This window comes from Mandrillus leucophaeus, unplaced genomic scaffold (assembly GCF_000951045.1).
Source record: "Mandrillus leucophaeus isolate KB7577 unplaced genomic scaffold, Mleu.le_1.0 Scaffold76, whole genome shotgun sequence".
In the NCBI taxonomy this organism is placed as follows: domain Eukaryota; kingdom Metazoa; phylum Chordata; class Mammalia; order Primates; family Cercopithecidae; genus Mandrillus; species Mandrillus leucophaeus.
Window position 1 is genome coordinate 861,559 of NW_012108252.1, and position 20,324 is coordinate 881,882.

General features: G+C 38.3%; 1 protein-coding gene across 3 annotated transcripts in view; it reads left to right on the plus strand.

Annotated features, from left to right (window-relative positions):
* Positions 1-1,925: 1,925 nt before the first annotated feature.
* The window catches only part of FKTN (fukutin), a 69,522-nt gene continuing 51,123 nt past the window's right edge, over positions 1,926-20,324 (plus strand). For 2 of the 3 annotated variants that reach the window (XM_011966360.1, XM_011966363.1), the window contains exons 1-3: positions 1,926-1,960; positions 11,201-11,291; positions 12,486-12,678. In XM_011966360.1, the coding sequence (XP_011821750.1) occupies positions 12,574-12,678 (105 nt within the window). In that variant the 5' untranslated portion in view covers positions 1,926-1,960; positions 11,201-11,291; positions 12,486-12,573. The remainder of the gene's footprint in view (positions 1,961-11,200; positions 11,292-12,485; positions 12,679-20,324) is intronic. The other variant, XM_011966361.1, reaches the window with a different exon arrangement.

The following is a 20,324-nucleotide window of genomic DNA, read 5'->3' on the forward strand; positions in this document are numbered from 1 at the left end:
TTTTTAAAAAGAGCCACATTGTGTTAACATTCTTAGCAAAATTAACAGTAATTCTGTACTATTATCTAATGGATCAGTCCATACTAAAATTTCAGTTGTCTCAAAAATAGCTTTTTACAGTTAACTTGTTCAAATCAGGATCCAGACAGGGTCCACACATTGTACTTCTTTATATCTCTTAAATCTTTGATTTTGTAGTAGTTCCCTCTGCTTTTAAATGCCATTGATTAAAAAACTGAGAAATTTGTCTTGTAGAATGTCTCATTTTCTGAATTTAGCTAGTTGCTTCTCTATATCCTGTGTTAGATCGAGAGTCTGAGTAAATGCAGGTTCAATTTTTAGGCAAGAATCCTTCACAGGTGTGGCTGCGTACTTTCTGTCACATCAGGAAGTACATAATCTATGCTTTTCCCAAACTCAGTGAGATGAAGATGAGTGGGTTCAGGTGGTGCCAGTCTATTATTAAAGTTCCCCATCAACCTTTCACCTTAATTTTATCTATTGATGTTGCCCTTTCTATTATTTTATTAGGAGTTGCAAAATCGTGATTGTTTTATCATTCTCCATTTATTAGCTGGAATTCTTACAAGTATTTTGGTTACACTGAAATTCAGTTCGTACAAGAAGGGCAGGATAAATGCTTGATGTTTTCCCTTTATCAAGTTTTAGAATATTTAATCTTCAACCTGGCGACTTTCAATCACGACTGAATTTTATTTTTTAAGGAGTCATTATAAACTCAGGAATTTTTATATTTGATGTGTTTCAATCCATAGCAGGTATGTGATATTCATTTTTTCCCATGTCCCATCACATTAGCACCTGTGTTAATGATGCTATTAAGCTTTGATAACTTCCTTCGTCTTGGTGTAACCTTCCACTTTTTTTTTTTATTAACCTACTGAGTACCTACCAGTTCTGAGTGCGTTGGATAAGAGGACTTCTACAGTAAGCTTGTATGTACGTAGGAAATTTCTGGAAGGAAAACCAAAAAGTTGGTAAAAGTGATAACCTCTATGAAGTGAGGAAGACTTTTTCATCCTTTTCTTTCTGTATTGATAGAATTAAAAACAAAGCTTAGAAAACAAATATATGATAGGGGTATTTTCCATTTTGTAGAAATAAATTATAATTACGGTAACTGGTTTAGTGATTTATGGTTTTCAAAAATTTATAACAAGATTAATATCTGAGCCTTAACAACAATCTTTTGGATTACACCGTTAAAGAACCAAGGTGGGAGGATCGCTTGAGGCCAGGAGTTCGAGACCAGCCTTGGCAAGATGGTGAGGACGCTCCCCTCCCCCCCGCCCCGCCTCGCTAGCCCCCAAAGTCTCTACAAAAAAAGAAAAGAACAAAGTTAAAGAATCAGATCCAAAATTGTATCCAGCCTTAAACTGGAGGGAACAGGCCGCTGGATCTTTAATGTCATAACGGCACCTCAACTTCATGAGCAATAGTGAACGCAGCTGCTAGTTCCCACTCTATCCCCTATCTCTACTAATTGTATCCAAACCAACTTCAGGGAGTTATGCTGAATCCCTCTAGCAAAGCACACGCACTAAAAAATCACTCGTTTATCAGAAGTTCACATTTAATGGGCTTGGAAAACAGCTCAGCTGCTGCTGCCTCCAGTTCATCGTCCGCTTTCGAAAGCGTTTGAGAACTTAAAACTCTCAGACTGCCTCAGTGCGCTGCTGTAGTTGTTAATTAGGCAAGAGATAAAAGAGGGCTTTGGCTAAGTGGCTAGATTATAAAACCGAGGAACCGCTAGGGCTCAGTGAACTTCTGGCTGTGAGGATGCGACAAGAGTCATAGTCACGCCAAGGCTGCTGCTGGACCGCAGGAACCACCCAGCAGGAACCAAGCGAGCCTCCGCGGCTCAGCACTTGACGGCCGCTTTTGCAGCGATTGCTGTGAGTGCCGTAAAGCGGAGCGGCTGCAGGTGCTGTTGAGTGAGGTAAGGTATGGGAGGCTCAGCTCGGTAGCCGGGGATGGTTGCGCGCCTTCAGACAGGTACGGCTGGTGGCCCAGGTGCCCTTACCGGGCATCCTCCAGCATTCTGGGCACCTGCCTACCCCTTGGTGGGGAGGCCGGCCACAGGCTGAGCGCGCTCCAGGCTGGGTACTCCTCAGTCAGTCCACGAGCATCGCGTGGCAGACTTTCACTTGGCCAGTCCTTCCCACGCTTCTGGGCGTGTCATCAGGTAAAATCTTCATCCTGGGACAGGTGAATGTTTGGAGGACGATCGAGACTCTTGTAGTAGCCAGGTTAGGGTAGTGACCCCTGACCTCAGGTGATCTGCCCGCCTTGGCCTCCCACAGTGCTGGGATTACAGGCGTGAGCCACCGCGCCCGGCCTACAATTTACAATTTCTCAGTTAACATGAGGTAAGCCACGTTTCTCTTGGCTTCAGTTTTCTCAGATGTGGGAAAAAAACAAAAACAAAAACAAAAAACCAACCTAGATGATACATCAGATTCTTTATGCTTTTGAAGATAGCACGTTTCCAGTAAGTAAAAATCAATCTGTGAACAAATATAAAAGTGAATGACAGAGTAGTATATTAGAAATTGGGCAGATGGAAGCTAAGTAGAAAAGGCTGTGTTTGAGCTAGACTCTGAGGATGAATAGGGTTTGAACGATTGGAAACCATCCCTGTTGGGCCATGGACAAAGATATCAAATGCAGGAATGAGCATTTATATTTTAGCGATTCTATTTGTGGACATATGTTTAGTGAGGGTAGAGGATTTGGGAAGGCTGGCATTGAATGATGAAAGAACTGTAAGTGGAAAGGAAGTGCAGGGTGTTCTGACAAGGAAGAAAAAAGGAACCGGGGAAATGCCGAAAGAATAATACACAGGACTTGATTTCTTGGATCTGGGTGATGATATTTTTAACCTGGGTTTCTAAAAAAAGTTTAAGTGCTGTTGGCAAAAATGGGAATGCTGTTGAATTCCAGCATGCAATAGTGTACTGGGAATAAAGTGATTTAGATCGTAGAGTGCTGATGTTGCCAATAACTAGCCTCTTGGCTGTCCTTTAATTCTTCTTCTAGAGCCTGTTCTCCATAAGGTGATGTTGGACCAGCTGATCTCTCTTGTCTAAATCCTGTACAACTAGAGACTGTGAGGATGGAGAGCTAGTTACTTTCTTCTGGATGGGGAGAGGAAAATAGCTGACAGAGAATAAAATTGTTAATTTGGGGCCGGACGCGGTGGCTGATGCCTATAATCCCAGCGCTTTGGGAGGCTGAGGCGGGTGGATCACCTGAGGCCAGGAGTTCGAGACCAGCCTGGCCAACATGGTGAAACCCTGTCTCTACTAAAAATACAACAAATTAGCCTGGCTTGATGGCAGACGCCTGTAATCCCAGTTACTTCTGAGGCTGAGGCAGGAGAATTGCTTGAACTCGGGAGGCAGAGGTTGCAGAGAGCCAAGATCAGGCCACTGCACTCCAGCCTGGGCAACAAGAGTGAAACTGTGTCTCAAAAAAGAAAAAAAAATGTTAATTTTGAACATGTTAAATTTGAGGTGAGGTTCAGGAAATAGAATTGAAAATATAGGCAGATAGAGCGCGTAGATTGTAATTTAAATAGTGTTTTCTCTCACAGGTGGTAGTTAAAATCTTGAGCATGGATTTGCTTTCAGGGAGAGATTGTAGAGAGAGTAACTCTAGGCTATTCCCATAGACAGGAGGTTGTAGAAATTATTGAGGAGGCATTTGGATCTCAGAGGTAAGAGCAAGGAAGGAGTTCTTTTTAAAAAAAGTTACATATAGTTGTAGATTCTCAGGGGCCCAGTGTTGTTATTAAACTAATTTAACAGCATTTACAGCAAATAATAAGCACCTACTTCTGGGAATTCTGGCAGAAAATAAATAATGCAAATAGATATAATCTCCACTGCCTAATTGCCTACCCAGAAGTGATATCATTTACATATTTATTTATTCAACAAATACTTATATGTTTCAAGCACTGCTGGTTCTAGGGATATAACGATGAGCAAGGTAGACATTGTTCTTATCCTCCCAGCACATAAAGCCCTTAGCATCCACATCAGTGCTTTTCAGATTTTAATGTACATAGAAATCATCTGAGGATTTTATTAAAATATAGATTATGAATCAGTAGGTGGGTGCTGAAAATTCTGTATTTCTAACAAGTTCCAATGTGATACGGATGTTCTTTGGACCATACTTTTAAGTGACAAGAATCTAGATCCTGTTTAGCAAATATGGCTGTTATTAAGCCACTACCACTACCCCTACCCATCATCTGTTTCTCTTAGGATAAAAGCATTTTACTCCTTATGAAAATAATATATGCTCATACAAATATTGGAACAATGTAGAAAAGTATAAAGAACCGTGTAAAAATCACTCCTAATTCTTCCTACCCAGAGATAACCATTATTAATATTTTTGGGAACATTCATCCAGATTTTATGTACATACATTCACAATTTAAGTGTTGCACTAAGTACATGATACACTCTAAGCCCTGGGTTTGATTCTGTTTGCTGTGTGGTTTTATTAAGATAAATACCCAAGTGTCCAGAACTAAGCAATTAAGTACCTGCATTCTTGAGGGAGTCACTTAAAAATAACTTGGGGGCCAGGTGCAATGGCTCACGCCTATAATCCCAGCACTTTGGGAGGCCGAGGCAGGTGGATTACGAGGTCAAGAGATCGAGACCATCCTGGCTAACATGGTGAAACCGTGTCTCTACTAAAAATACAAAAATTAGCATGGTGGCAGGCACATGTAGTCCCAGCTACTCAGGAGGCTGAGGCAGGAGAATCACTTGAACTTGGGAGGCTGAGGTTACCAGGAGCCAAGATTGCGCCACTGTACTCCAGCCTGGCAACAGAGCGAGACTCCATCTCAAAAACAACAAAACAAACCAAAAAAATACCTTGGGAGCCAGACAGTGTCTCATGCCCAAGAGGCTAAGGTGGGAGGATTGCTTCTGCTTAGCAGTTTGAGGCAGCAGTGAGCTATGATTATGACACTGCACTCCAGCCTGGGTGACAGAGCAAGACCCCATTTCTTAAAAAAATTCTTCTTACTCCAAAAATGGGGAGACATTAACATAATTACATGTGGGCTCTAGTAAATGAATATTTGTCATTTTATTTAGGCTGAGAGAAGAATTTTTAAAGTTTTTAAAAAACAGTAGTTTTTTCTTATTACAAAATCAATTGATGTTCATGTAAGATAAATAAGGAAAAAATAAAAGCACCTACACTCCTCCCAACCCAGAGACAATCCTTGCTGTCTTCACCTCCCTTCTTGCTAACCTGTCTTATCTAGGTCTTTCATTTCAGCTACTCTCTTTCCAAAACCCTCTTACACCATAGTCATTCAGAAAGGAGTCACTATGTATTTAGGATTTTTCTGGAGCATCTACTGGAGAGACTAAATTTCGTTAGCTTTTTATCTTCAAGTGTCAGCATGTTTAGGTAGAGGTTATATTGCAAAGGATTAAGTGCATGAATGGTAAGCAGGTAAAGAAATTTCTTAACCCTTTGCAGTCTAATGTTTACTTCCAAGCTGCTGACAGTTGTGATAAGTTAGCAATGAAAGGAAAAGAAATGGACAATAAGAATGACTAACAGTATTTAGGGAAGATTTGATAGTAGCTGTTGCTACTGGGATATTTTTGGCTTTTGAGAACAGCTGAAAAACATTGATTTTTTTGTTTTGGTCTTACCTCTGAATACATTTTCAGAGGCATTTTCTCTTTATGCCTGCCAATCTGCTACCTCATCTCTCTTACTATGACTTTTCCTAATTACACTACTCTCTTCCCTCTGTAGTTCAGCCTCCTGTTTTGTTTTGTTTTGTTCAGGGCATATTTGAATGTCAGTTCTGTTGTAATCAATTGCCTGTGATCAGTTGCCTTCCTGTCCACTGCACTAACGAAACCAGTTCACTGAGCCCATGGTATTACAGTAAAGAAAGAGCTTAATTAACAATGATGCTGGCCATGCAAAGAAGTTATTACTCAAATCAGTCTCCCCAAAGACTTGGTGGTTAGTTTTTCAAGGATAGTTTTTAGTTTGGTGGGCAGGGGACTAGGGAATGAGGGCTGCTGGTTGGCTGGGGATGCGATCATGAGGGTATGAAAAATGGTCCTTGTGTACTGAGTCCACCTCTGAGTAGGGAGCCACATGACTGGTTGGGTCATGAGTCACTAGTTCACCTCTAGGTAGGGTCAGTGGGTCCAGAATGCAAAGGTTTGAAAAATATCTCAAAAGACCAATCTTAGGTTTTAGCCAGGGAAATTATAAATCCTGTGTCCTCTGGAAAAAAGACTGGTTGTCATTTAACTACATTTTACCAGAATTCAGGTCCCTCTCATAATCCTAATCTTATAGTCTTTCATTAGTTTTACAAAGGCAGTTTAGTTTTGGAAAAGGTTACTATCATCCTTGCTTTAGGTTAAACTGTAAACTAAATTCCTCTCAAAGTTAGCTTGGCCTGTACCCAGAAATGACCAAGGACAGATTGGAGGTTAGAAACAAGATGGAATCAACTATGTCAGATTTCTCTTAGCTGTCATAATTTTGCAAAGGCAGTTTCACTCTCTGATTCATATCATCCATGCCTCTGTCTTACTCCCCGATATCCCCAAATAAGTCGGGGAGCCCACAGCATAAGGATATGGCTAGGCTAGCACATACCATCTTATGAACCTAAGTTAGGTGTCAGGGCAGGTTTTTGATTCCACTTCCCCCCACTCCTGCCTTCTGGATCATCTGTCTTGATATATCATTCATTCATTCAGACATTCATTCAAACAGACCCCTACCTAGGTGATTCTCAAAAGAGGGGTCTGGGGCTGGAGGAGGTGTCAGGGTAAAGCAGTTACCAAAAGTCTTTCATAGTAATACCTTCAAAGTACAGATGCAAATGTAAAAGGAAAGTTGAAGAATATGCAGTGCTGCTCTTCACTGTAGAAAGAGCCTGAGAATTATCGTGAACTCCTCATCCTGTACCTTTTTTCATCACAGTTGTGTATGGGTTTTATCTACTACTAGTTTTTTCCAAGCCTTTTCACATCTTGATACATAGTAAATTTGACCAAAAAAAGATGAAAGTTAAAAGAATGTGTTCTTGGCTGGAGGTGACCTACTCTTGGGGTCTAGCTGCCCCAAAGACTGAGAGGATTGTTAACTCTGACACCTGTAACCCATTCGTGGTTTAATGGTAAGCAGATCTACCCATTTCTTTCTTCTTCATTGCCAGATCTCAGTTCATGCATTAGTTATGCCCTGCTTCCACATCATCTAAGAATAATTCTGTGTCATAATATACCATACTTACATATTAACCTTCTCATATTTGCATTAGAACTTTAAAATAGTTGGGCTACTTAAACTTCATAACACTTCTCATTACATCTTTTTTTTTTCCTGAAAACATTTGCCATTTCTCTCCCAACCCCCACCTCATTTTAATTTACTATCTCTGCAGTACTTTTTGTTTTCTTTTCCATTAGAGATGATATTGTGTCTTCTTTAGGAAACTTTACGTAAGTGTAAGTAAGGAAATGAATGCTATCCTCCCTAGTGTTTTTATTATGATAGCTAAAATGTAACACATAAAAAGAAGTACATATAGAAATAATATTTTTGTTTCAGTTCTATGCCATATCTCTCCATAGGTTATTTTTAATATTTTTAGGCATTTATTTTTTGAAGATTGGAACCAGGCATGAGAGTTTAAGGGCCTTTAAACTCTTTTAAAAATCTTTTTTTTAAATTTCAAATTCTGTTTTATTGTAAAAGTTCTTGCAGAACAGAAAACTTGTATTTAAATAGGTTTCTGTTCTCTTGAGCATTGTGCAGTGTATTTTTAGTATACTTAGCATACTTACTATTACTCGATGTTAATTCAGCCAGTTTTAGGCTGGGTGAGGGAGACGATTCATATACACTAATAGCTATAATGCAAACTAGAAACTAGTAAAAGCCTCAGGGTTAGTTGCCTCTCCTTGTGCTTCCATCGTAACCCGTGCTTATTCTTTCATTGCAACTACACTGTATTGTTATTGCCTCTATATTTATCTCTGAGAGAGTCCATCATAAACTGGAACAGTGGTTCTTAATTGATGTGGGGTTAGTAAGGAATGGGGCTTGTGCATTTTAGAAAAAAATCTTCTCATATTCTTTTTCAGGTATATCACTCTCTCCACCACTATCACTACTGCCCTTCTTCTTTTGAAAACTCCTGTACTCACCTGTAAGCTCTTCAAAGTTAGAGAACTGTATCTTATTTGTCATTTTATCTCTAGGGCTTAGCATTGATTTTTTGGCATCTGTGCCCATTAAGGTAGACAGTAACTATTTATTTCTTGCAGGAAGGTAAAAGTAGATTAGAGGTGGAGGGAGCACTTCTAACCTGGAAGAGTATTGAAGACTTCATTGAAGAAGTGTCATTTGAGAGGATCTATGGAAAGAAAGGTAAACTAGTTTTATGGAAGTAAATGAGAGCATTGCAGACAAGACGTAATGGGCAAAAACACAGAGGCAGGAAAGTGTAGGATGTATTCCAGGAATACTCATGCAAAAACCATGGACTATGTGAAGTATGAGAAAGCTTATAGTAAGTTTGTCTGTATTCAGTCAGATTGTGAATACCCCTTGATACCATTATATGCAATTTGAACTATTTGTAGGTGGTAGGGAACTATTGAAAATTTCTGATTGTGGTGTTACTTGATTTATCTGTCAGCAACTTGATACATCTGTCAGTGTATAGGTAAGATTGTGGATAAAGAGAAAGTGGAGTCAGGGACATCAGTTAAAATTAGGACATTAGGTACAATTAGAGTTTAGAATGACAGTGAAGAAGGAAAGAGTTGATGCAAGAAGTATTTTAAAGGTAAAATTGACATACTATGGTTTCTCTTTTTTAAGTATCACATTATTTTTAAGTGGTTCCTGAATATTCCTAATGAAGAGGTAGTGCTAGTAAAAAGGAACATTTTGATAGGCGAATCTTTCTCTTTTGCAACTGAATTGCCTTGGCATTTATAGAAAATAAATAATGAAGTAAAGTTAATTGGATGTCATCTTGATAATAAAAATATAGTTAAGTTTTTGATGGTATATTTTAGAGGTTTATTTTATGGAAGAATTAGTTGTAAAGTAGAGAAGAAAGAACAAGCTACTAATTTAGATTTTATGCCTGTAGTAGCTTATATAGGCCTATTATGTGTTCTTTCCCATTTATTAATTTGGGCTTAGAAGAAGCTGAGTGATGGCCTACTCTGAATGCCACTTTAGATTTCACTAGGAATCAGCATACAATACATTAATGCACTATTTAATACAAGTACAAGAACTTGAGTTGAAATCTTGAAAATGAAGGGTAGTCTCCTTGTTAATCTTGTGAGCTGCCCTTATCAGAGTATAGGTTGAGCATCCGAAATCTGAAAATTCAAAATCTGAAATGCTCCAAAATCTGCAACTTTTGTGTGCTGATATGATGCTGAAAGGAATGTTCATTTCAGATTTTTGGATTTGGGATGTTCAACTGGTAGTGTAATCCAAATATTCTGGAATCCTAAAAAGTCCAAAATACTTTTGGTCCCAAGTATTTTGGATAAGGAATACTAAACCTCTATTTGATAATTGTATTTCCATGGGTTTTAACTGAGTATAAAAACTAATACCATCATCAATGTTGATTGATACTGTTTTCACAGTTTTGGGAGATAGAAAATAATTATGATTTATTAGGTTATCTTTGCTTAATATACATTATCTATTGATCAGGTGCATTGTTCACATCACTATTGGTGTTATTTCTCTTAAGTAGTTTGTTGACTTTATATATATTTTATAGTATTTGCTTTATATAGGCATCAGCTCTGGAAGCTCATTTGGATTGTTTTAAAACCCCAAACCAAGACTTGATTTTAAGATGGTAAAGACATTTGTCTTCTCTCTGAAATTACCATGAAGCAACAAGGAAAATGAGAGAAAGAGATGTAATTACATCTTTGCTGAGACTGGAAGACCTGTAACTCCAAATTGAAATATTTGAGAAATGGCAGCCATATGTAAGCAGGAAGAGCTTAAAAGAGAATGCTGGTAGAAAGAGATCTCAGATAGAGCTGGCAGAGCAAAGAGTCATCTTCTGTTTACAGTGGGATGGGGAGTCATAGAAAGGCAATGGGAATTTCCTCGGATTGTTTGGCAACATGAACTAGCAAGAAAGGAAGAGTGAATGAGGAAGCGCACAGATACCCTGTCTTTGCAGGAAGCACTGTCTTGCTGAGGCAAAGTAGAAGAGAGATAGTGAGTGGCTCTTTGCTGCCTGTCTCTGACATCTGGAAGAAGTAATGTTTAAATGCTTTTCCCACGTGTTCTCGTACACATTCTCTGCCTTTCTCACATATACACATGTACAAAATACTCTGTCAGAAAGAGTTTTCTTGTATACCAGAGACTACCCTCTAGTCTAGAATATACCCTTACTTCTTTCTTCCATAGTTAAGGAGTAAATTATATTCCCATTTAGAAAAGTAGGTGAGGAGGCCGAGGCTGGTGGATTGCTTGAGGTCAGGAGTTCCAGACCAGCCTGACCAACATAGCAAAACTCCTTCTGTACTAAAAATACAAAAATTAGCTAGGAGTGCTGGCAGGCGCCTGTAATCCCAGTTACTCGGGAGGCTGAGACAGGAGAATTGCTTGAACCCGGGAGGCGAAGGTTGCAGTGAACTGAGATCGTGCCATTGCACTCCATCCAGCCTGAGTGACAGAGAGAGACTCCATCTCAAAAAAAAGGCTTAATTGTAGTTCTGAAATTAGAGAATTCAATGTTATAACAGAAAAAATATTTAAGAAAACCTTCTGCAAAGTAAAGAAATCTTTAGGTCAGTCTCAGTAGTAGCTCGCACCTGTAATTCCAGCACTTTGGGAGGCTGAGGCAGGAGGTTCTCTTAAGGATGAGAGTTTTAAGGACAGCTCAGGCAAAGCAAGACCCCGTCTTTACAAATAAATTTTTAAAAAGTTAGCTGGGCATGGTGGCACATACTTTTACTCCTGGCTACTCAGGAGACTGAGATAGGAAGATCACGTAAGCCTGGGAGTTTCTGGTTACAATGAGCTATGATTGCACCATCATACTTCAGCCTGGATGACAAAGTGAGACCCTGTCTCAAAAAAAAATATTCTACAGATTGAAAGGAAACACGTTGAATGAGGAAAAACTAATATACAGTCATTAACATCCTTGTATAACCTAGTTTTTAAAAAATTGGATTTCAAAGGTAAGGAATGCATTCTTTGCTCATCCCAATAAAAAGATTAAATTACTTACGGGGGATTGGTTTGGGAAATCAGATACTGTCAAGGGAATATTTAGCACTACAGGACAATGGTACAAAGTGTGTAAGTCATTGGGGAAAGACAGTGTAACCTCGCAGCCAGATTGACAACTATTTTTGAACAAGGCAAAAGCTCAAGGTAAGTGGTGCCTCTAAGTTCTTTTTGATAAACTGCAAGAAGATGAATATCAGTCATCCAACAGATGAACAGAGATGATATAGCAAATGGATTGGCAGGGAACATTGTAGGAATAAGACCAAAATAACTATGAGATTTATAGTTATGGAATACAATAGAACTGTAACAAGTAGAAATAACTAATAGAAGTTGAGATTGAAAGAGGAGAGAAGACAGAATGTAGTATAAATTTCTTCTTATTTTATAGCTGGAGAACAAAAGACATATAAACCTTAGATATCAAACGTAATAGAGGTGTCAGTATATTTGAAGGATTGAAGGAATAAATGTAAGCTCTTGAAAAACTAAATGTATTTAACCAAAATCAAACTGGTGACAAGGTAGGAAGAAGTAGTACTGTATTAAATTTCTTATCCTAAAGGAATAATCAGAGATGAGACCTAAGATGAAAGAACAAAATGTTTATTGTGGCATTGTTTACAGTTGAAAAACTGAAAACATACATGGAGTGTTAATAAAAACTGACCACATCCGCATCTGAGATCACACACAAACTCGAAAAGCAACAAAGAGCTGTCTTATAGGCTGTGTTCCTTGATGAAAAATGTTCTCAGTTTCTCCTTTGGAAGTGGTTCTCAGCATTGTCAGCAGCATCAGCATCATTTGGGAACTTGTCAGAAATGCAAATTCTGAGGTCTCATACCAGTTTTTCTTAATCAGAAACTGGAGGAAAAAAGCACCTCTCAAACTTTGTTGCTCAGTTTTTATAAATATCCTATTTATGTTTTCAGTTATTTGCTGTTATAAAAAAAAGCGATGATAAACATTTTTGTTTTTTCATCATTGATCTCATATTTGGTTATTTCTTTAGCATAGAAAATGACCAGATCAAAGAATGCCTGTGGAAATTTAGTTTTTTCTTGGTTCTATTTTTGGTTATTACAGGTAAAAAATTAAAGAGATTTTTGTCTCTTTAAAAATGTCTTTTTTGTTCACAGAAAACAAAATTATCTTCCTTTCCAAATCCAAAAAGATGAAAACGACTGAGATACTTTCAGAAGACAACCAAGTGAGCACCACAGACTAATGAGTAGAATCAATAAGAACGTGGTTTTGGCCCTTTTAACGCTGACAAGTTCTGCATTTCTGCTGTTTCAGTTGTACTACTACAAGCACTATTTATCAACAAAGGTAATTTTATTCCTCTTTTCTTATCATTCCTCCTTTCTTATCATTGTATATTTTCTGATCACACTTCTCTTTGCAATACATAATATTAATCATGGTTATTCAGATTCTTGCATCTTTGTAAGGTGCAGCAAACAATTAAAAATTCAGTTAAATATACTTTAGCACACTAAAGACAGAGTTGCTAAGTTTCAATGATGTTTAATCTATTAAAATTATTATTTTGTTAAACAGATTATCCTTCATTTAAATGAACTCAATGATAAATAATTTTGATAAAATGTCAAAATTAGTTTATTTTAGTACAGCATATATTTTAATTTAGTACCTACTGGAGAAGTATAATGGTATGACTTACCTTATAGATACTGTATGTATAGGAATAAAGTAGAGACAATGATGTGGAAATCAATAGCTTCTGAAGATTCCGTAGAATATACCAGATAAGGAATTCCGAAATTGTGACGGTGTTGTTACATTGTGAAAAGTTGCCAGACACTCTCTCTAGGGTGTATTATAATAATTGCTACCATTATTGAGAATTGTACTAGACGCTTTCCATGCTCAATGTAATCCTAAAAACAATCGTAGGGAAGAAAAATATATCTATTTTTTATGTTTTTATCCTCATTTGTTAGAACTATTCATCAGAATTAATCACTTTGCGCCCCTCCTCAGCTAGAGGGGAGTATACTTCCCTGCCTTTTTTATATTGGGCTTGAACAGTAGAATGTTGACACATGCAGAAGCTTCAAATAGGCTGTTGTGATTTGACTTAGTTTTTATGCTCCCCTGACCTATAGGAGAAGAGAAAAATGTGTGGAGCAGATCAAAGCATAGCTGCCCCTCTGACTCACAGATTTGTGAGGGAGGAAATAGATGCTTATAAGCCATAAGACTGGGGGAAGTTTATTATGCAGCATTGTTACATGGGGTTATTAGACCTAATTTTGACACATGAGAAAACGGAAACTTTCTTTTTTTAAGAGGGAATCTCGCTCTGTCACCCAGGCTGAAGTACAGTGGCATAATCATAGCTCACTGTAACCTTGAACTCTGGGGCTCGAGCAGTACTCCTGCCTCAACCTCCTGAGTAGTTAGGAGGACTACAGGCACATGCCATCACGCCTGACTAATTAAAAAAAAATTTTTTTTTTGTAGAGATGGGGTCTCACTGTGTTGCCCAGGCTGTTCTTGAACTCCTGGCCTCAGGCAGTTCTGTCACCTCAGGCTCCCAGAGTGCTGGGATTACAGGTATGGGCTACTGCAGCTGGCCTGGAAAACCAAAACTGTTAAGAGAGATGTTAAATAATTTACCTACCCAAACCACCCAATATCTGATGTGTAGAGCTGACCTCTACTGTCCCTAGCTCCATTTTTTCCAGGCTATATAATTTTAAAAATAAGGGACTATACTGAATCTACCTATGATCTTGGCTGTTTATCCAATGAATGTCTTTCTGTGACATCTTCAACCCTTTCCTGATTATTTTCTTAGGATAAAGCCCTAGAGTAGAAATTCTAGATCTAATATGCACATTTTAGATTTTTGTTATGTATTACAAAGTTATCCTTCATAAGGATAAGCAGTATGCCTGATTTCTCATATGTTTTCATAAATAGGAATAACAATAATAATGGCATCTGTTTCAGTTAGAGATGGCTGGCTAATAGTAGTTTAAACAAATAGAGGAATTATCTGTCCATATCTGTAAGTCTAGAGCCTCTAAAATTCTCTTGGTATTTCCTGTGTTACAGTCAAGGCTAGAAGAAGTAATAGTGTGATCTAGCAGGCTTCTACTTTTGTGACAGTGGCCAGCAGATTCCCAAATATAAGAGAATCTGGGGTAGTAAGGTTTTACTCTTGTTATTTAGCTTTTCCAGCCTCTATAATAGAGACTGCAAAAGAGGAGGGGTTTGGGAATTGGTGTCAGGTCAGCTTACCTATAGTGTCTGCTATAGCAGCTAACATTTTTTGATGTGCTTGATTGAGTAGGCCCTATGCAAAGCACTTTACCTACATTTAACTCTTAAAACAACAAGTTGAGTAGATCTTGTTCTTCCCATTTTTCCAGCAAAAACACTGAGGTTTGGAGAGATTTACTAATTTTCCCAATATCACATAGTTATTAAGTGTGGGAGATGGAATGTGAACCTGAGGAGTCTACCCCAAAACCTTATTCTTCATTAATTTTTAGTGTTCGTAATATTCAGAAACTGAAAGCTATTCAACTCCATTAGAGGTCATTTCTTTGATTACTAGTGGGGTTAAACATCTTTCCATATGTATATTGGTTCTTTTTAGTTGTATTCTTACTTCTTCTTATTTGTGTCTTTCACATATGTTCCTGATGATGTTGTCTTTTTCTGTAGCTGTTCTTTATAGTTTGAAGGTTATTAAACCTTCATCATATATGTTTCAAATATTATTCCTGACTTGTAATTTGCCTTTTAACTTTATATTCATGATATACTCCCTCAATAAATTAGTACTTAATGTATAAGTAGACAGATGTCAAGATCTTTTTTCCTTAAGGCATCTGTTTTTATGTTATAACTAGCCCAAGATTATGGGAATATTTAACTGTATTTTGTCTATGTAATGTTTAAATTTTTTCACTAAATTGAATTTATTTTAGTAGCAGGTATGAATAAGACATCTAACTTACATTTTCCCCAATGATTAACCAATTGTCCCAATATCCCTTATTGAATTACTCATTGATTAAAAATCCCATCTTAATTATATATTAAATTCTAATAAAGAACTGCTGTCTCGACCCTTTTCCCTTGGTGGCAATGTAACATAGTTGTTGAGAGCATGAACATCAGTTTGAGATTAAACTTCATCTATACTGCTTATTAGCTGTGGGATCTTGAGTTAATTACTTGACTTCTAAATGCCTTTGTTTCCTTATCTACAAAATGGGGGGCAATAACAGGATCACCTCGTAGACTTGTGAAGCTTAAGTGAATTGATATACGTAAACTATTTGGAACAATGCATGTTATACAGAAAGAAAACAGTAAAAATTGGCTGTTATTATTATTTTTAAAAATTTTATAATGAAAATAGTATTTGTTGTATTGTGTCCCTACCATGCAAACTGCCTTAGTAATAATGCCTTATTCATTAAAGAAAATATAATCTTTGAACAGAAGTAGTATGTAACTAAAGTTCAGGTAACCTTTATATACCATTAATTTTGTAAAGTTCGTTATTCACACTAGATTCTTGTTTTTTATGTTTACTTTTGATAATAGGTAGACACTATAACATGTAAGTTCTAAAATATCACAGATTATTTTTATTTTATTGAAATATATGGAGTGGGGGCACCGGCTCACACCTGTAATCCCAGAATTTGGGGACACTGAGGCGTGCAGATTGCTTGAGCCCAAGAGTTTGAAACCAGCCTGGGCACCATGGCGAAACCCCATTTCTACAAAAAATACAGAAATTAGCCCAGCATGGTGGCGTGTGCCTTTAGTCCCAGCTATTCAAGAGGCTGAGGTGAGAGGATCACTTGAGCCTGGGAGCTTGAGGCTTCAGTGAGCTGTCTTTGCGCCACTGCACTCCAGCCTGGGTGACACAGGGATCCCGTGTCTTAAAAAAAATTTTTTTTAATATATGGAAATTATTTTAAACCATTGTAGCCCAGTAATTGTATCCTTTAAAATGGAATTTTTAAATTTACTCATGAATTCAGAAACTGTTATTTAAAAGTCACAATTTGTAGAATATTTTGCCAAGGCAATAGAAACAATGAATGAGGTGGTTTCTTCCTGCCTAATATTTATAATTTAATTTGGGACAGATGCTGATGAGAGTATAGATGCTTCCTGTATGTTTTAGTGTGAAAACAGGATACTATCTGTAAGGAATACAAGCAGTTTCTCTATGCCAGTAGGAAAAAAAAAAAAATGCTTTATTTAAAAATAGTAAGAAGACCAGGTGCCTGCCTGTAATCCTAGCACTTTGGGAAGCTGAGGCGAGAGGATCGCTTGAGCCCATGAATTCAAGACCAGCCTGGGCAACATAGTGAGATCTCATCTCTGCTAAAAAATAAGAAAATTAGCTGGGTTTGGTGGCACATGCCTGTAGTCCTAGCTACTTGGGAGACTGAGGTGGGAGAATCCCTTTGAGCCCAGGAGTTTGAGTTTACAGTGAGCTTGGGCAAGAGAGGGAGACCCTGTCTCAAAAAATAAACAAATATGTACATACATGAAATAAAAATAGTAAGGATAGTTAGACTAATTAGATGCTAAAGATACCAACTTTTAAATTTTTTTCAATGTCATTTTGGAAAAATTTTAAGCTTAAACTAAATCTCACTTATACGCAGCATTTTTGAACTCAAACTTTAGTGAAGTATAGATGCATCCCCAGTTTTCTAATGGTTTTCTTCTGACATAGGAAGAGAACCTGAACTATTGTTAACTTTGTTTACTGATTATATCTAAATTGCATTCCTCTGTTGTTCAATGAGCAGTGTTTTGTGGGATATGCTTAGATAAATAAATTCATGTAAAAATTATTTCTAGTTCAATTAAATGTTTGATTTGGTAGCCAAAGAGTACAGAATCATAGTCTTGATCAGTGTGAAATTATAGGTTAGCGTCATCAACATAAAAACCAAGATTCTAAGTCATCCTTGAACTTAAAGGTGATTTTCAGAGACCCTTAAGATTATGTATTAGAGATAGGGATGAAAAATGGATTTTATCTTTGATTCCAACCCAAATTTAGTAGCAGTAAATGCCTGCAGCACTATAGTAAGAAGGACTGCAAAGCTTTCAGGCTTTTCAGGAAAGAATACTCTAGTATTTGCTACCTTGGAGTTTAAAGCTACTTATTTTATTTTAAAGCTATTTTATTTGCAAAAGATATTTTTACATTCTTTCTTAAGAAGGGCCAATGGCTGGACACGGTGGCTCATGCCTGTAATCCCAGCACTTTTGGAGGCCAAGGCGGGTGGATCACTTGAGATCAGGAGTTTGAGACCAGCCTGGCTAACATGGCAAAACCCTGTCTCTACCAAAAATACAAAAATTAGATGGGTGTGGTGACGTATGCCTGCCTGTAATCCCAGCTATTCAGGAAGCTGAGGCAGGAGAATCGCTTGAACCCGGGAGGAGGAGGTTGCAGTGAGCTGAAATCACGCCACTGCACTCCAGCCTGGGTGACAGAGTGAGACTCCGTCTCAAAACAAAAAAAAAGTGGGGGAGTACTAACAAAATAATATAATCTTCGGGCCCTCTAAAACTGGACCCTCCAATGTCCTTAACCTTGTCCCTTCAAGCTGAGGTAAGTACAAGGTTTACAGGAAAGAGAGACTACTGAATAACATACTTGGGAAGGCGATTACTGAATATTTCCTGGATGAAATAATAATTTGAGTTGGTCTTGTAGGATGAGGAGTTCCTCAAGTGAAAAAGATGGAAAGGTCATTACAAATAGAAGACACAACCTGTTCAAAGAGAATGAGTATTTTGATGTCTAGAGTAGAAGCATACTAAGTAGAAAACAAAGGAAGTACAAAAGCCCTGAGGCAGGAATATGTCTATCAGTTTTGAGAACAGCATAGAGATCAATGTGGCTGTAGACAAATGAGTGATGGGGAGAATAGTAGGTAAGGTTAGAGTTTCCTATTACTTAGGGTCTTGTAAGCCATTATAAGGACTTTGACTTTTATCCTGAGTGAGACTGGGAAACATAGGAAGGTTTTGAGCTATGTGACATGATCTGACTATTGTTTTAAAACAAGTAGTCTGGCCACTCTGATGAGAATAGATTGGGTGTGTCCCCACCCAAATCTCATCTTTAATTGTAGCTCCCGTAATTCCCATGTGCTGGCGGGGGAACCTGGTGGGAGATAGTTGAATCATGGAGGTGGTTTCCCCCATACTGTTCTTGTGGTAACAAATAAGTCTCATGAGAGCTGATGATTTTATAAGGGGAGATCTGATGATTTCCCCTTTTGCATGATTCTGATTCTCTCTTGTCTGCTGCCATGTAAGACGTAGCTTTCACCTTCTGCCATGATTGTGAGGCCTCCCCAGCCACTTGAAACTGTGAGTTCATTAAACTTCTTTTATCAATTGCCTAGTCTCAGGTATGTCTTTATCAGCAGTGTGAAAACAGATTAATACACAGAGAGACCAGTTAGAAGGCTATTCTAGTAATTTACATAAGAGATGATAATGATTTGGACAAGAGAGTTGATGGTAGAGTTGGTGAGAAATGGAAAGTTAGAGTTTTCAGGATTTGTTGATGGGTTAGATGTAGGGTATTAGAGTGACAGAAATGAATCAGGGATAACTCTAGTATTTTTGTCCTAAGTAATTGGAATGGCAAAATTGCTGTTTACTGAGATGGGTAAGACTGGAAAGAGCAAGTTTGAGGAATGGTGAAAATCAGGAGTTTTTTTGTACATGTTAAGTTTAAGGTGCTGTATTCATCTGTTCTTGCATTGCTATAAAGAAATACCTGAGGCAGGGTAATTTATAAAGAAAAGAGGTTTAATTGGCTCATCGTTCTGCAGGTTGTACAGGAAGCATGATGCTAGCATCTGCTCAACTTCTGGGGAGGCCTCAGGAAACTTACAATCATGGCAGCACGTGAAGTGGGAGCCTGTACCTCACATGGCCAGAACAGGAGGAAAAGAGAAAGTGGGGAGATGCTACACACTTTTAAACAGCCAGATCTTAGGGGAACTCACTCACTGCCTATCACAAGAATAGCACCAAGAGGATGGTGCTAAACCATTCATGAGAAACTGTCCCCACAATCCAAATTACCTCCCACTAGGCCCCATTTCCAACACTGGGGATTACAATTTGACGTGAGATTTGGTGGGGACACAGATCTAAACCATATTGTTCTGCCCCTGGCCCCTCAAATCTCATGATCCTCTCACATTGCAAAATATAATCATGCCTTCCCAACAGTCCTTCAAAGTCTTAACTTATTCCAGCATTAACTCAGAAGTTCAAAGTCTCATCTGAAACGACACAAGTCTCTTCCACCTATGAACCTGTAAAATCAAAAACAAGTTAGTTACCCGCAAGACTCAATGGGGGTGCAGTCATTGCGCAAATACTCCTGTTCCTAAAGGCAGAAATTGGCCAAAAGAAAGGGGCTACAGGCCCCATGCAAGTCCAAAACCCAGCAGGTTACTCATTAAGTCTTAAAACCCCAAAATAATCTCTTTGACTCCATGTCTCATGTCCAGGGTACATGGGGGTGGGCTCCCAAGGCCTTGGGCAGCTCTACAACTTGTGCCCTCTGAAGCAGCAGCCTGATCTGTACCTATGCTGCTTTGAGCCAAGGCTAGAGCTAGAGCACCTGGAATGCAGAGAGCAGTGTCCTGAGGCTACTTAGGGTGGCAGGCGCTGGGCCTGGCCCACCAAACTATTCTTCCCTCCTAGGTGTCCAGGCCTGTGATGGGAGGGGCTACCTCAAAGGTCTTTGAAATTCCTTCAAGGCCTTTTCCCCATTGTCTTGGCTAATGCAAATTTCTGCAGCCTGCTTAAATTCCTCCCCTGAAAATGGACTTTTCTTTTCTGTCATATGACCAGGCTGCAAATTTTCCAAACATGTATGCCCTGCTTCCCTATTAAATATAAGTTCCAATTTTATGTCACAT